At 26.5% G+C, this 12,607-nt stretch overlaps 2 protein-coding genes across 4 annotated transcripts in view; one reads left to right on the top strand and one right to left on the bottom strand.

Annotated features, from left to right (window-relative positions):
* LOC111036585 (serine/threonine-protein kinase N) overlaps positions 1–12,607 on the bottom strand; it is a 28,636-nt gene that overhangs the window by 10,052 nt on the left and 5,977 nt on the right. For 2 of the 3 annotated variants that reach the window (XM_022318665.1, XM_022318663.1), the window contains exons 2-5: positions 11,017–11,443; positions 7,516–7,628; positions 7,248–7,443; positions 5,077–5,231 (exon numbers count right to left, since the gene is read on the bottom strand). In XM_022318665.1, coding sequence (XP_022174357.1) covers positions 5,077–5,231; positions 7,248–7,443; positions 7,516–7,628; positions 11,017–11,443 — 891 coding nt within the window. The remainder of the gene's footprint in view (positions 1–5,076; positions 5,232–7,247; positions 7,444–7,515; positions 7,629–11,016; positions 11,444–12,607) is intronic. The other variant, XM_022318664.1, reaches the window with a different exon arrangement.
* On the top strand, positions 645–3,074 carry LOC111036586. The gene is made up of 2 exons (XM_022318666.1): positions 645–2,111; positions 2,171–3,074. The coding sequence occupies exons 1-2, from the start codon at positions 1,719–1,721 to the stop codon at positions 3,008–3,010; spliced, it is 1,233 nt and encodes a 410-aa protein (XP_022174358.1). The 5' UTR covers positions 645–1,718; the 3' UTR covers positions 3,011–3,074.

Here is a 12,607-nt window from a genome sequence, read left to right as displayed (position 1 = left end):
CCTGTCATACATTTTTAATAAGGAACTGCAATTCAATATTTATTTTTTACTGTGCTTAGAGCCCAATAGAACAAAACAATTTTTAATAATAACATCACAAGCACAATGTTTAACAACAAAACACAATACTGTGAATCTGTGTGCTCTGCAGATCTGTCCTATTGAATCTCATAAAAATACCACCAACAATCATAAAGACAGTAGAAGTTAAATCACATATTTCACACAAATTAATGTTTTTAAATAACACGACCATGAGCAACCAAATATAATGTAAGATATTAAATACAAATACATAAAATTGTAAAGTGGAGAATATGCTAATTATATTTACAATGGAAGCTATACATAAATAATTTAAAAAAACCTATATGTATTATACTAATAGTCAGTCATTTTACACTTATATTATACCTAGTATACTTGTAGAACATGGCATATAACATATAATAAAATACTTGGAATAAATATTTTTTTTTTTATAACTCATTTTGTGGTTATTTATTTTTTTACATACTTTATCATAAAAATATTACAGAAAATAATAAATAATAACTATACATAACCTATAAACAGTAGTTTAATGTTTTATTAAAATAATTTACAAAAACCATTAACATATTAATCCATAGGTACAAATAAATAAATTTTTTTCAATCCAAAATAAACTGGGAATAACCTATAAGCTATTTATGTATTGTTGAATGTAATTTAATATTATATACAAAGTAACATCAAATTATTGTGCAATAATAATAACATTGTTGTTTTACCAAAATTTGTAAGATCAAACGATGTGTTACAATAATGGGGGTCAATAGGTCACTTATATTTAAGTCTGACTTTTAGCGTACTATAGGCACTACATTATAATACTTAAGTGTATGTCATATGTTAGTAAAATATTACTTATTGTTAAAAGCAGTGTAGTAATTTTTGTCTAGATTGATCTACTAATATAACCCTAAACTCAACATTTATGTATAATATAATGCAAAATGATATTAAACCTTGATACTGAACTAATTAATTAAATCATAATATTTATGTAGTAAAAAAAATAGTATGTTTAGTCAAGTTGTTACATTATACTATCTGGAAATAGAAACTGCATCTTTTTAGCACACTTCAGTTGGCTTAAAGCCATTACTTTTCTGGATATACTACTAAGACCATTTATTTAATTTTGATTACGCGTATGTCATATGATATATTTAATTTTAATAATTTTAATACATAAAAGGGACATAAATATAGATTTTAGTTAATTTTTACCAAGGTGCACAACAAACTGAAACATTCTTAGAAATATTTTATATTAATTTAGATTTTTAGAAGAACTTACTCGTGTTATTATTTTTTGACTGTTATTATTTTATTAACAACATACATTTCACATCAATACATGGAAAAATTACTATCAGGTATACAATTATTAAGGCTGTTAAATTATTTAAAATTATGTTTTGGCTTTGGAATGCAGTATGTGGGTGAATTTGTCATATTTATGACCTTTGGGAAGCAATACTAGTTCCCTCTCTTCAACAACAGTAGCATGCTTTGAACAGTATTTTTGATGCTATGCCAAAACTACACTACAGCTCTCAGCTGAGAATTAGGATACTTTTGACTCATCGAAGTGGCCAGTATTTTCTACAACATAGCTTTTGAATGTACACTTTTATTCTTGTGTAACAAATTTAATAGTGACTTATGAAATGGAGAAAAAAATCAATGATAATAATTCTAATTTAATGCATGATTGGTCTATTCACGCGCATTTAAAAATAATACAACAACCCAATAACAATTTGCCAATGTCTCAGCAACCATGTTACGGATTTCAACGAGGAAATATTGTATTTACTGCCCAGCCACCTCAAAGGACAGATTCTGGTCTTGGCAGTTCATCCCGTGGATCTGCATGTGATTGTACTTTTAATATAGCACCTCAATGTGAAGTATGTTGTGGTATAAGAAGCCCCATGTCAGCTAGAAGAGCACAAAGTTTTACAGCACATTTTTGTACCAATGTTCCACCAAAAAAACATTTAGAAACTGTGGATGTGTCTAGTCAGACATCCCCTTCTACATCAACTATCTTAACAAAGGTATTTTAGTCGTTTACTAATAATAATGTGCATCACTGATCAACTTTTTTTTGTTATAGGAAAATACCAACATTTTTATGAAAAATCGTAAATTCGAATTAGACAAACATAAAAAGCGACATGCCAGGACTGTGCATATTGATGTTTATTGCACAGAATCTTCAGATTCAGATAATACTTTAACATCAAAAGGTACAGATACATTACTTAATTTATCAGATGTAAAAATTAAATGCAAAAAGATATCAAAAAAATCTCATAAGGCTCGAAGTCAATCAATAATGTCAAATAAAAGTATGTTACAAAGAAGTCCTTGTTTGTCAGCAATAAGTTCTACGAATACAATAAGTTCTACGAATACAATATCCGATTCTTCTTTTTACGAGTCATCTAGTTGTGGTTTATCTTCATTTATGGATTCAACTACATTAGAAAACAGCAGTTTAAATAGTTTTGAATCCGAAAATATACAACAAAAATACAAATCAAAAAACTATGATGACACAACAAGTAGTAGTTCAGATGACGAATGTTCCGAGACTGCTTGGAGTTTCAATAGCATCAGTTCTCAAAAAAATCAAATTCTAGCAAGACGCCCATGGTCTAAAGTAAAAAATACAAACGATGATATGGGCAGCTTTAGTGACTGTTCACAAACACCCATGTATAGACAGCCATCAAATTCTACATTTGTTATGACTCAAGTTGCTAAAATGGCATCAAAGTTTGGACCTATGAGATCACCTGTAAAACAAGATCATCATGTAGGACCTTCAAAGAATCCAGATTGTTCATGTTTTAACTGTCGCAGGTTTTATAATACCAGACATAGATCATATTCCATCGGTAGTGAAGCTAGTCAATCAGAGATATCGACATTGTTTAGAAAATGTCTCTAATTTATTATTTTAAAGGCATATTATGTAAAATTCAAACATAAATAAATTGTACTATTTTATAAAATCTTTTGCATTATGTCATTTATTTAAATTTAAGATTACAAAAAAAAATAATGTAAAAATGTTGGATTTAATCCAAATGAACGAATAAAAGTAATTACATATTTAACTGAAAAGTAACCAAGGTTGTAATTTAGATTCTTTTTTACAGCCAAAAATGTTAATCCCGGAAATATATTTAGATACATTTAAATTATTATAAAAAAATATTTATACTAAATCATTAAAGACATACTACATAACCATTGATATTAACGAAATAATTATATAAGTTATTATGTATTTAATATGGAGATTTATTTATTTACTTATTTATATAGATCTTTTGCATTTAGATATTATAAAGATATAAAACACTTTTAACAGTTTTTAATATTTTTAAAAATATTAATAAGTAACAACACACTATAAGATAAAATGTATCTTAAATGTATACAGTAAAATTATTTATAAATTGATCAAATTATGTTAAGTTGATGTATTAATAAAAAATATCACAAATATTTTGATTGACAATTTTACAAGTGGCCAAGTTTATAAAATAAATTGTTGTTCATTGACAATTCAAACAAAAATAAACCACTAACCTCATCTATTTATTTATTATACTAACACAAATATTTATCTTTTAAGTTATGTTATTACTTTCTATTAAATACTTAGATCAAATTCTATTTTTTAATACGAAATTGTGTTGCTAATTCGACAGTTAAAAATTAAACAGAAATAAATGTTTATCTGATTTTTATTTTTATATTTATTGGCATTTATTTGTTGTGCAAACTCCTTAATAACATAGAGAACAATATTATAAATTACCCCTATGCCCAACATGCAATACAAACTACTCTATCAAACATATCATCCACTGCCCAAACTTCAACGAAGCTAGAAAAGATTTCAACATCCCAGACAACCTGTACGAAGCAATTGTTCCATTTTCAAACTTTCATAGCGTAATTTTATACTTCAAAAAAATTGAATTGTGCAACAAAATATAATTATTTAATGTAGAAATGAACACCTGTAAGCTAATAACCTATGTAGTTGATGCTTAACCAATAATAATAAAAAAAAAATATTATAAATGCTATTAGATTGTAAAATTAAATACAATTCTTTAACTAACATAATTCGTCAGTCATGTTAAGACAATTCAATACTAGTATTTATTCTAAGATACATAATTTTTACCTACAATAATACTACTTATCTCAGTGATTCTAATATATTGTTAAATTATCAGGAAAAAATTTGTTCAAATCTCAGAAATCAGGCATAATTTTTTAAGGGTGACTGCAAGCTACTATACAAGTTAATATAGAATTATAATGGTATTTGTAAGTTATATATTATATTTAATTTAGAAATCTGATGCTAGAACAAAGTTAAGAGGACATATATACCACAATATAACCCATAGAATATATTATGTCTGTCTTATGAACATACGACACATCAAATTAATTTTCAGTAGTTCCTACTTAGTGTGGTTAGCTTTAATACTTTCATAAATTAACCTTTATTTTCAAACAGAAGGGTAAGAACATTATCTGTCTTTTTTTCATGGGTTTTTAAACATGTTATAATTTTTAAGCAAGTTATTGAGAATTTTTAAATTGTAATACTTGACATACACATAACATGCTCATGTAATAATAATTGAAAAATTTTAATAACCAAAAAAAAATACAGATAATGTTCTAACTTAACTTTGATAATAGGTCAATTCACTGTATTATTTAAAAAAACTACCCAAAATTGGAACTGTTTAACACAAAATAAGATATGTTGCATGTTTTTAATACATGCGGGTGTGGTATCCTCTTGTAAATTAATCTAGCTTTAATATTTAAATATTATAAAACACAAATTACATAATGTAGGTATATCAGTTGCAACAGTACAAACTCACTGTAAATTATTTTATTTATTTTATAACTCATTGAATGTATAATCGGTCTTACTGCATATGAAGATTCATACATAATTTTAAAAATGCTTACTTCTTGAAGAGCTTTTTTTTCTGCAATTTTGGAACTCTGTAATGTTCTAATAACATTTTTGGCTCCTTCTACAACCGCTGCTTCAATTCTTAATCTATGCCGTAGCTCTGCTACACGTTCTTCTAATGGGGTTTCTAAATGTGACTCAGACTTCTCTAAAATCAAAAAACCATAACAATTTTTTAATACAGTCATTAAGTTGGTGTACACACACTTTTTAAGTGATTTATAATGAAACAGTTTTAAAGGCATCAATATTTTTTTTCTAAATAAAGACAATCAATTATGAGTAACATTTTTAAACTGTTATATTATGTACATTTTTTGTAGCTTTAAATGTAACTTAAATTCTGAATTTTTTTAAATTATAAATTGTCAATGGAGAATTGGTTTGAGGATCATCTAAGTTTTTTTTTTTAGTTTACATGTAGTTTAATTTCTCTGATCTTCATTTTTGAGGATGTTCTCTGGTAGTAAATTTTTCTATACACAGTTAGAGAAAGAAAGTGGTTACTTCACATGTAGGACTGAGGAGCGGAGAATTTGGTGGTTGCAGCAGGGTATGTCCAATTTTGGTTTGTGCACAACTACATTCTCTTAGTAATCAGAATAAGGTTGGTACTCCAAGAGGTCAAAAGTAAAAATGTACAGTACTTTTCAAAATAATCAATGTATAATAAATAATTTATAAAAAATTAGTCAAGTTTTTTTAGTAATATTTAAAAAAAAAGTTTAGTGTAGTCAAATTGATCCTTATTAAGTATTTGAAGTTTACGAGTTAATAAAAATCATCAAAATCACTAAAAATTTCAAAATAAATTTGTAGTTAATTTAAATACTTTTCAACTATTATTCAAATTTTCAATTTGAATACCTAAGGTTTGAAAATTAAAAGAAAGTTTCATGTAATATATTTCATATTGTTCTTATACAATTCTCAAAACCTCAAAAATACGAATGCACTTTTCTTTTTAAAGCATTTCAGTTTATATTTCACAAAATTGGATATTTATTGAAAAATAATGATTTTAATAATATTTTGATGTAACTTCAATATTTATTATTTGTAGGGACATGAAACTTTTAGCGATGTGAATACTATTAATACGTTATACCAGTAGTTCCTAATTTTTTTTTTCCACACCCTTAAGCTAAATATTTTGCTAAATTTTAGTCATCATAACTTAAAAACTTTTCATAGAACTGTTCTTAAATAGTATAAATACAAATCACAATAATGTAATGTAAAGTAATAATGTATATATTTTTTTATATTGTATAAAAAAATAATTGTTTTACTTATTTAATGAACAAAAATTTACTGAGATCTTTGTCTTTGTTTTGAGCTACATACATCGTTTTTTTAAATCAGGCATGATACAATGTATAATTTTAAACATGGAGCTACTTGGAGATAGTCAAATTTAAAATTGTGTGGCAGACACTTTTCATTTTTAATAACTAATGCATATTTCCAAAAATGTTTTAAATAAACCAAACTCGACATTTTCATTCCATTAACCATTTTTTTTTTTGCACCACTAGAGATTCATCTTTGCAAGCTGCCTAATATACAGAATATTCCAAAATATTTAGACTAATATTAAAATTGTTTACACCACAAACCTATTTATATATACAAGTCTTTTAAGTCTTTTTAAATAACAATAGTTAATACAGCTGTATTATTATATGAAAATTAATATATTTGATTTGTTTTTGGTAAAAGTTAGTTTAATCTACTTTATTTTTAATGAAACACTTAAGTATAGCAATATAAATAATAAATATACAATGATTTATGAGTGAATTCAAATTTAATGCATTCATTACAAACCTACCAGATAATGAAGTACACAAGACACCTACTATACAGCAGAGCAAGTTACATGAATTTTTTAAAACGTCTCCTCTCAAACTTATCCGAGTCTATTTTTTTTAAAAAGTTCAATCTATTATTAAATAACTAAAAATTATTTTGTATTATCAAATATATTAATTTTTTTATAAATGTTTTTATGAATTCATTTGAAATTTTTATGGTTTTGAAAATTTAATTTATGTTGATACACAATCAGAAAAACACTCGTTAAATTACTAAAATACCTCATATAGTACACAATTTCCTTAAAAATATGTACCAGTTTTTAGATAATTATAATTTTTCTAACCATGTTTGTTTTCACTATTAGATTTCATTTCTTCTTTTTGCTGTTTAGTTTGCTTTCCTTTCAAAATAGCCATTCTTAGGTATTCAATTTTCAATTTAGAGTCAGATAACATTTGTTGGGCGTCAGCTAATAACTTTTTATCTCGTGAATGGCCATTACTTAAACTTTGAATCATATTTTCAGCTCCTTGCTTGACCTGAAGAAAATACAAAATACAGTGGTTAATTGCACAAATGATAGAATTAAATATTTGCCTTAAAAAATGTACCTTTAATTCTATATTAAGTTGTTTTTCTAGTTGCACTAGTCTGAGGTCACTCACAAAATTAGATTCTTGAACTTGGTTAGGCGATTGACCAACAAACTGCATAGGCAAAGAACCTAAAAATATAATTATTATTATAAATTCTAAAAACACAATTTCTATACATCTTTTATAGTTTTAATAATAACAAAAACAACAGTCAAGTGTCAACTCATAACTCATACACTCATTACACACGGTTTTAATGTATGTTTGTCATGTGTATAACATAACAAAATATGGTATACATGTAATAAACTAATAATGAGTATTTATGAAGGAATTTTTCAATGGAAATAATAACCTAAACGACATATTTTCCTTATATTTCGTATTACACACCTAAACATTTTGTTTTATTTTAACTAAAGCCAATTATTAACAATTTAGGTACCTAGGCATTTAAATAATGGAGAATATAATAGATACATTTATTTGAGTAACTAATCATTAATAAGTATCATAAATAACTGGAGAATTAAAAGTTTCTTTCAGAAGGATACATTGCATCTCTATTCTAATTACAGTAGAAATTTGATTGCCCGGTAAATGCATTAGTGTGGGTGACACATTAATTATTAATAGTAATTTGTCAAAGTTTCAGAACACAATAAACTTATGAAACAAATTTATCTCCAACAATTTTGTAATCAGTGATCCTCTCCACCCTTCCCACAAATGCAATATGCTTACACTGCATTATATGCCATGTATATTGTTTCAAATTTGAATAAAATTAATGTTTAGCAACTCTGAAAATAATTACTGTTTACTTTACTAACAACTAATTAAATATAATTAACTTGCGTATAAACTTAATACAATTTATTTAATGCCTCTAATTCTTTTGTTTTTAATTTTCTAATTTTGACGATAAATTAATTTCCAAAAAGTGCAAAAATAATATTTATGTACATTATAAAACATACAAATCATAAACATTAACGAAAATTGGTAAGAGAAATCTAAGACCTTTCAACAATGTAATATAATATTATTAACAATGAGCTAGATTTTATTTTCTCATGAACTACTTAAATAATTTTATTCTTAAAAGTTCAACAAAATAACAATAGGTAATTGGTTTCCAGCCAGTTTAAAAATATTAAATGAGAATAATATGTCATGATGGACATTAAAGAATATCTTATATATAACTTAACAATGAAAAAAACAGACAAATACTGGGTATATCTATTTAAAATTAAAAGCCATATTATAACGCACTAGAAAAACACCATGACATAATATCTAGTCCCAAAAGTATAGGCAGCTTTAATATAGATTTTTTATGATCGATAATAAAATATAATATAAAAATATTTTTCTCATAGTAAGACCTACTACTTACCAGCCATGATTACACAAAGCAATTGTTTACAATGATTTAAACTACTTCTGTCATTGAAAATTGTATGTATATAATTCTTAAAAGTACAAATTTGTAGATTCAAATACATTTAAGGACTTGCTAATCACAACACAACTATTTTTATAATTGATTAATTTTTTTTTTCAAGATATTATTTATGTTTCGTTACACTTTAGGCATACAGAAAGTTTGATAATAGGTAAATTACCGGTGATTCACTCTTTTTTTTTATAAGAAATATATAATCTGTACCCTGAGGTACAATAAGAATATGGGTTAATTTATACAGTGACATGAAATGAGTTGTTGAAAGAAGCCACCCAGTAGTGACACTTCTTATTGACTTTTTTTTTAACAACTTTTTAACCATTGGTTTTTTATTTTTAATTGTTCAAGAGATCTCTGCACTACTTTTTTTTTTAGTCGTCGGTGAGGATTACCAGGAAATTAATTTGGATTAATGGATTTGCGTGGGCTATGAGACAATCATGAAAACATTTAGAGAAGTATTTTACTTCTTCTTGGACGGTTTTTTGACGGAGATCTGTGCTAAGGGTGTGATTTGATATGTACGGGGGCGAGTTAAAAATATTTCTTAAAGTAATACTTTGAGTTTGGATATTTATAAGATTTGAGATTTTAGCATTTCCCCATAATTGTAGACCATAAGTCCACATAGGTTTGAGTAGGGATTTGTATATTAGTAGTTTGGTGTTTAAGTTTGTGTGTTTATTATTAACGAGGAGTGTTTTAAGCATGCATAGCCGGGAATTCAGCTGCAGCCGTTTGGTTTTAATATGATGTGCCCAAGTGAGACGGCGATCGAGTGTTAGTCCGAGATATTTAACTGTAGAAGTTGAGAGAATTTGGATATCATAGAGAGTTACAGCCGGACATTGAGGGTGAAAATTGTATGAATTCATTTGGTTTGGTTGACTTTAAACCGCCATTTCTTGTACCAATCTTTCATTTGAGAGAGATGATTTTGAAGATAAGTGGAAGCTAAAGCAGGGTCTGGCCTAATTGATATTATTGCTTTGTCATCTGCATAATCCGCCACTAAGGTTTAGGCATAGTAGGTTGGTCTGAAGTATAAATATTGAATATAACTGGGGAGAGAATTCTTCCTTGCGGAACGCCGGCTCTAATACCTGCTATAATAGAATATGCAGATCCATGACGAATTTGAAAGTGACCGTCTTCAAGATAAGATTTAATGAGAATGTAATAAGTTGAAAGTACACATTTCTTAAGTTTAAATAGCAGCCCTTCGTGCCATATTCTATCGAAAGCTTGCGAGATGTCAAAGAATGCACATATGCAAAATAACTTTTTTTCCAAAACAAAAAGTAATGCGCAATTCACTCTAATGTCAAAACTTACAGCATACTATTGAAACTAGTGAACAAAAATTTGAATGCCATACGGAGACAACACAAGCGGGTGTGACATCCTCTTGACAGCATATCTAAATGAATATGTTCTATCATACGTTGGTGAAGATTTACTATCACTACTTTTAGAGAAATCATTAAGATGATGATAGACGTATTTTGGAAAACTTGGGTAGGCACCTACCTGAGGGAGATGGTCAGGTTTGCTTAGCACCCCCATTACTAAATTAGCTATAATTAATGACATTTATGATTTATTATAATTCTTATTTTATCTCAATTAATATTTTATTGAATGAGTAATTTTACTCATAATGTAATTAATGAAAAGTCTCATTGAAAAAATAGGGGAGAAGGTTTAACATCCCCAGTTATTTCATTAAAATTATGGCCTTGTGTCTTATATAGTTTTGTTTTTAATATTATTTTAACAAAAAATGTCTATGTCATAAAAAAAATATGTTAAAATATAATGTTGCCTAAAATTTTTGTTGTATTTCATTCTTATACAATTACATAATTAGCTCAAAAATCACACTCAAAACAGTAATAACTACTGATAGGCGTCATCATGTTTGAAAGTGTTTTAATGAATTAAATAATAAATCTTAAAGAATAATTAGTTCCATAAGTTAGACTATAATTTTACAAGAAATATTGATGATTAGGTAATTGTAAATAATTAAAATTTTTAGTTACTTGAAATAGGTCGATCTGTTGATCCATTTATTCCAGATGCCTTATGAACTCCAGCAGAAAAGGAATTATTAGAAGCACCAGAACACGACTGTTGTCCTGTTGCTCCATGGCTGAGTATGATATGGGATTCAAGTTCTTGCAGTTCTGCCTGCAGTTCTGCAAGCTTAGTGTTAGATTTTTTCACGATATCAGTAACATCTGACAATGATTTTCGATCCGTGACAACTTCACGCAATTTTTCAGCCCCTTCTTTGATTTTAAGCTCTCGTCGAATCTCACGCCTAATGGTTTCCTTCAGCTCGTCTAATCTGGCAGGAGTTAATGCATCGATGACTGACGGCTCGTGTCCTGTACCATCAGTGTTTGTTGTTACCAAACCATACTTAAAACCCAATTCATATAAAACAGGATTGTATATATATTCACCCTAAAACAATAAAAATTATTTATTATAATTTCATATTTAAAAATATTTAATAATATTTCTCTAATAGTTACAATGGCTGATAAAGGGATAGACAAATCACTTTTTATAAAAATACATGTGTTAGGAATCAATTACATATTTCAAAATAGTGTTATACACTTGGGTATAAAGTGAAATCTTTTTTAAATAAAGAAAGTATAGGTAGGTGCCTAACAGAAAACCAAACAACTAAAAATTTTTAATATTTTTAAATTAATAGATAATACATTTTTTTAATTATTGACCATATTTAACTTAATTATAATTTTCAATTTTGTGCAAAATAATCAAATTTTTAATTTTCAGAATATATAATAATAAATATATGATTTTAAATAAATATACCTACCTAATAAGTAATAGAATTCTTAAAGTGTAAAAACAAGGTAAGAAAATTTCAATAGATACTGTGATTTACAAAATGTCAAACTATCAAACTATATGTTTATGTAAGAGAAAATATACATTTCTATGCATACAAAATATACCTTATAGTTAAATTTTAAAATATTTATTGATCATATAGTTACATTATAACTCGGATTATAACAAGACAATTGTAGATAATCAACCTTCAAATCAAAAGGTAGGTACTAGTTGTTTACAAGACACCAAATTAAGTTTTTGTTATTAAAACTCACAGGAACTTGTAGTAAAAATTATTATACCAGAACATTTTTCTTAGTTGTTAAACAAAAAAAAACATTCTTGAATCATATTTATTTAACATTAGTTTTAATTTAATTTCAAACAAATATCAAAAAACTCAGGGAAAAACTCTATGTAAGTTATATATAAACCATATAAATTAATAATTTGAAAGTGGGTATAGTAAAATAGTTTGATGTGAATTTTTAACTATTTGCTTCAATTAATTTAAAGTGATTTTACAAGAGTGCATTACTATTTCTGTAGGATATTTTTAGGAAAAAAAAAACATTAGTAGGTGGTGATATATGGCTGATAAATGATATTAAGTAAATGTTTACTTAATCAGAAATATCATCTACACAATTTAGGTATCAAATTTGTAGGTAGCCTAATTGATTAAAGCAAAACATTTTAAAAAAAAAGATACCATATTATTTCAAAAATAATTAGTTACACTATTTTAATTATGTAAAA

This window comes from Myzus persicae, unplaced genomic scaffold (genome assembly GCF_001856785.1).
Source record: "Myzus persicae strain clone G006 unplaced genomic scaffold, MPER_G0061.0, whole genome shotgun sequence".
In the NCBI taxonomy this organism is placed as follows: domain Eukaryota; kingdom Metazoa; phylum Arthropoda; class Insecta; order Hemiptera; family Aphididae; genus Myzus; species Myzus persicae.
The sequence above is the reverse complement of the archived record's forward strand: the minus strand, read 5'-3'. Positions and strand labels throughout refer to the sequence as shown.